General features: G+C 36.6%; 1 protein-coding gene across 1 annotated transcript in view; it reads left to right on the forward strand.

The window, feature by feature from the left end:
* The window catches only part of LOC106872354 (myosin heavy chain, striated muscle), a 99,292-nt gene that overhangs the window by 55,441 nt on the left and 38,018 nt on the right, over nucleotides 1-5,833 (forward strand). The window contains 6 exon segments of the mRNA XM_014919319.2: nucleotides 1,094-1,211; nucleotides 1,741-1,998; nucleotides 2,214-2,679; nucleotides 3,011-3,220; nucleotides 3,752-3,897; nucleotides 4,657-4,747. Coding sequence (XP_014774805.1) covers nucleotides 1,094-1,211; nucleotides 1,741-1,998; nucleotides 2,214-2,679; nucleotides 3,011-3,220; nucleotides 3,752-3,897; nucleotides 4,657-4,747 — 1,289 coding nt within the window.

The raw sequence follows: 5,833 nt of genomic DNA on the forward strand, positions 1-5,833 counted from the left end.
TGTCTCAGAGGTTTGACCGTTTTATGTGCTCTGATGGCAAATACAACGAAAATGCCTTCAGTGGGATACAAACTCCATAAACCTACTTGGATTATATTGTTTGTATGTGTGCCACTGTTCCTCTTTATCTCTCTCACTTAGTGTGTGTGTGTGTGTGTGTGTGTGTGTTTTGTTAAAAGTAAATCATATATAAACATCACTAGCTACGTTCTGTTTTTGCCCCGTGATATTCTTTATTTCATGTCGTCTTCCTACCATATATTCTTGTCAAACTTTCCATCAAACATTTCGCCGAAAAATTGGCGAACATCCCGTCAACTTCTCTTTGACTTCTAGTCAAATTTCTTCAATACATAATTTCATTTTTACGGTGGCGAGCTGGCAGAATCGTTACCACATTGACCAAAATGCTTTGTAGCATTTCATGTGTCTTTACGTTCTGAGTCCGCGAAGGTCGACTTTGTCTTTCATCTTTTCGGGGTCAATAATACCAGTTGAATACTGGAGTTGATGTAATCAACTTACTTCCTCCCACCAAATTGCTGGCCTTGTGCCGAAATTTGAAACGTATATATAATTTCATTTATCGTGCAATTCCTTCATTTTCTTCCTTAAACTTTTAGTCTTCCTTTCTCTCTAATTTTTCTTCAAATTTCTGTGTGCCTATCCTCTCCTTCAATGTCACCTTATCTCTGTCCCCGGTTTGTTTCGTCTCTCTTTCAAATTCTGCCATCTTACATCTTCGTCCTGTATTTTTTCACTTTCTCCCTGTTATTTTGTCATGCACCATCAATTAATCTACAATCTCTTATCTCTTAATCATTTATATCCCAAATCAGTCTGTCTATCGTTCAAATAATTTTCTGTCATTTCTCATCTCCTATTCTGTCGCCTGTCACCCGCTATTTTCCATTATAAAAAACTATAAACTATGCTATCGTCTGTCCCACCCCTTATCTTCCATTATCTTTCATCTATTGCCATGCTTTTTTACATTTTATCCATTCTCTGTTATATATATGGATATGTAAATATATGAAAATTATGTTGTACAGCAAGACACCTTCAATTTCGTTTTCTTCTTCTTGTTAAGGTCTCATTGATGCTGCTTTGGTACTTCACCAGCTCCGTTGTAACGGTGTATTGGAAGGAATCCGTATTTGCCGTAAAGGATTCCCTAACAGGATCATCTACTCTGAGTTCAAACAACGGTAAGTAACAAACTAAAATAGAGTTAATAGCTTACAAAAAACAAAATCAGAAACACCATACATGTTCGCATATTTGTATATTCAAACATACATACCTTTTTCCTATATGGAAAATATTGTCTGAAGACCAAGCAAAGTATGAGTGACTCGATGTATCACGTGGTCATTTCAAAGCTATACACGTGTAGAAACAACCGCAGTTATGTTCATTGATATTATAAAACTGTTCTGTATTTGTTATGCAATCTCTGAAGATTTGATAATGTTATCTGCTTATATGCTTCTTTCATATATAACAGATATTACTTGTAATGAAATAGGTGTAAAATGACGTAAAATAATTCATGCCATATGTATGTGTGAGTGTGTTTGTGTGTAAGCACATGTGTATATAAAAATGAATATCTATACGTATACACAAGCATATATGTATTACTTTTTACTGTGCAATTTTATTCAAATTTTCTTACAAAATATTTCGTTGTTTATCCGCCCTTCTTCAATTCTCTCTTCTATTCCTTCTTCACAGTTACTCCATTTTGGCTCCCAATGCTGTCCCATCTGGTTTTGCTGACGGTAAACTTGTCACTGAGAAAGTCTTGTTGGCTCTCCAACTTGACCAAAATGAATATCGTCTTGGTACCACCAAAGTCTTCTTCAAGGCTGGTGTGTTGGGTATGCTTGAAGACATGCGTGACGAGCGCTTGTCCAAAATCATCTCCATGTTCCAAGCCCACATCCGTGGTTATCTCATGAGAAAGGCCTACAAGAAACTGCAGGACCAGAGGTAAGGATGCTAAGCTCTACCAGTCAGTCATTAATTAGTCTCTATCATTATAACTGAGACTTTAGTATAAAATTAACACATACTTTAGTACTTTCTCCTTCTTCCTCTTCGTTTTCCTCTCCTAAATCTTCTCTCACTTTTATTCATTTCAAAAACAAAAAAGTAAATTAAATTTTTAAAATCTGACTTAACCTTTTGTATCTGTTTCTATTCAGAATCGGCTTAACATTAATCCAGCGTAACATCCGTAAGTGGTTGGTGTTGAGAAACTGGGAATGGTGGCGTCTTTTCAACAAGGTCAAGCCACTCTTGAACATCGCCCGTCAAGAGGACGAGATGAAGAAACAACAGGAAGACTTCGCCAAAATGAAGGAAGAGTTTTCCCGTTGCGAGCAGACCCGCAAAGAACTCGAGGAACAGAACGTCACATTGTTGCAGCAGAAGAACGATTTGGCTATTGCCATGTCCACAGCTGATGACCAGATCTCTGAGGCTGAAGATAAGATCGAACAACTGATCAAACAGAAGTCCGAATTCGAAAGTCAACTGAAGGAAATGGAAGACAAGCTGATGGATGAAGAGGATGCCAATGCTGATGTGGCGAATGCCAAGAAGAAGATTGAAGCCGAGAACGCCGAACTCAAGAAGGATGTTGAAGATTTGGAATCTTCCCTTGCCAAGGTCAGTATTATACACTCGTACATATAAACATTCATACACATACACACATACATACTTATGCACATACTCAAACACATACATACACACACACACATTCATACGTACGTACGTACATGCATACATACATGCACATGTACTTACATATCTACATACTTGTACACACACGAACGTATTCATACGTACTTACATGCACACACACGCACACACACACACACACTGTTGAAGTATTTTTTCCTATCATCATTATCATTATCATTATCTCAATTATTTTAATAATTATCATTCAACTTATTTCTCTTTTTTTTTTCTCTCTTCCTATTTTTGTCTCTAGTCTGAACAAGAGAAGACCACCAAAGACAACCAGATCAAAACACTCCAAGATGAGATGGCTCAACAAGATGAACACATCTCCAAATTGAGCAAGGAGAAGAAGAACTTGGATGAACTGCAGAAGAAGACCTTGGAAGACTTACAGGCTGAGGAAGACAAAGTGAACCACCTGAGCAAACTGAAGACCAAGTTGGAACAGACTCTTGATGAGGTGTGTACACCTACATACATACATACATACATACATACATGTCAAAGCACATAGTCTAGTGGTTAGTGTATTGGTCCCATGATGATAAGTTCATGGGTTCAATCCTAGGATCAAGTGATAGTGTTTACTTCAGTAAACACTTCACATTGCTCACACACATTCACTCACACATCGCTCTCTCTCTCTCTCTCTCTCTCTCTCACACACATATACATAACTTTCTCTCACACACAGACATACACGTAACTCTCTCTCTTACACACACACACACACATGCTCTCTCTCTCTCTTACACAGACTTTCTCTCTCTCTCATTTACACATACACACTCTCTCTCACACATACACATACATTCTCTCTCTCACACACGTGCATACTCTCTCTCTCTCTCTCACACACACACACACGCATATTCTCTCTCTCTTACACATACACCCTACATGTCTGACAGTCTCACTCCCTCCTTATTTCATTCTCTCCCCTCTCACTCCCTCCTTATTTCATTCTTTCCTCTCTCTCTCCAATTTACAGCTTGAGGACAACCTTGAACGTGAGAAGAAAATCCGTGGTGATGTTGAGAAATCTAAACGCAAGGTTGAACAGGACCTGAAGAGCACACAAGAAACTGTTGAAGATCTTGAGAGAATCAAGAGGGACCTTGAGGATGGCATGAGAAAGTTAGCACTTACCATTCTTTCTATCATCTTTTTAGTAATTTATTCCATTACCCTTTTAGACTTTGGCTTGTTTATTCTTGGCCATTCGGCATGGAGAACATGGTGGAAGAATTTGCCTTCAAGGAGTTTCTCCTTGTATTCCTTCAGTCAATTATATCCACCTCATCAAATCCAACAAACCAGCCCCATAATGATTGGAAACATGATTATACATCATATATATATATATATATATATATATATATATATATATATATATGTTATAAAACAGTTTGACTCAGCTCCATGCAAATTAAAGTTTCATGGAACTCTAATTGAAGTCCCCTTTTTCAAACTTGACAACCAATGTTGGTGTGTTTACACTTACATAACTTAGTGGTTCAGCAAAAGTGACCGATAGAATAAGTACTAGACTTACAACGAATAAGCCCTGGGATCGATTTCTTCAACTAAAACCCTTGAAGGCAGTACTCCAGCATGGCCACAGTCAAATGACTGAAACAAGTAAAAGAATAAAAGAACATATATATGATGGGCTTCCACATAGTTTCTATCTACCAAATTTACTCACATGGCTTTGGCCAGCATGGGTTATCATAGAAGCCACTTGCCCAAGGTGCCACATAGTAGGATTGAACTCCAAGCCAAGTGCATGCATGTAATATCTAATAAATATACATAATATATAATTAGCATCATGCTCTGTGAGGTACAAATACTCAAAATATTTTTTTGTTTCCATTTGTGATAACTCAATAGGAAGGACATGGAAATCAATGGTCTGAACTCCAAACTTGAAGATGAGCAGAGTCTTGTTGCTCAACTCCAGAAGAAGATCAAGGAACTCCAGGTATGTCACATGTGTTTGGTCTTGCTATTGCAGCTTCTAACTTGCACAACTGCTGCGCACCACACACAAATGCCACAACATAAGATAAACAGCACACTTATATACATATATATACATATATATATATATATATATATATATATATATATATATATATATATATATATATATATATATATATATATGTGTGTGTGTGTGTGTGTGTGTGTGTGTGTGTGTGCTTGTGTAACACCACATGAACTAATGCATGCTTCACCAGTGTACATTTATGCATATATATAATGCAATTATATATATATATATTCATATATAAATATATATATATTTGTATATATACTGATTGTTGTATTAATTTTTAGCTCTTGTTGAAAAGAAAACATTCCAGGTTCAAATATGACAACGGACAGTTTTGTTTCACAGGGAGTGGTGGGCACTTGTGATGTGTAAAAGACCAGAAAAGAAAAAAAAAAGAATTATCTTCAACAGTAAATATCATGATAGACCGACATCTGCGCTTCTTTGCTTGTCTCACATAGCATTCTTAGCATTTTCTTTCCTTTTCTTTCACAATATTGGTCCCTGATACCTTAAAACCCAAATTTGGGGTCAACTTACTTGCTTTTATCAATACTGAATGCTTTAAGCTACTTGTTATACATACATATATTAGTATAGAGCTGTAATATACTGTGCCTTCAGCTATGGCCACTGCATCCGCACTCTAACTTCATGTCTTTTTATTGCTCATGTTTCACTGTGCTTTCTTTCATGATATGGCTTCGATCTATCTGTCAGTTTATCTATCTAGCTGCTGTGTCTATCACATCAAGCATACACGTACCTAGGATTTCATGTCTTTTCTTGATAGTCAACTATGACAGTCTGCATTTTGTTTGGCAGTGTTAAATTCTTTCTCCACAACTTTTCTGCACTAAACATTTTCTTACAAAATATTTTGTATCCTCACCATTTATACATATGTACATATTCCCACACACACATGTGTGTGTGTGTCTGTGTGTGTGTGTATGTGTGTGTGTATATATATATATATATATATATATATATATATATACACACACACAC

Source organism: Octopus bimaculoides, chromosome 29 (genome assembly GCF_001194135.2).
Source record: "Octopus bimaculoides isolate UCB-OBI-ISO-001 chromosome 29, ASM119413v2, whole genome shotgun sequence".
NCBI classification, from domain to species: domain Eukaryota; kingdom Metazoa; phylum Mollusca; class Cephalopoda; order Octopoda; family Octopodidae; genus Octopus; species Octopus bimaculoides.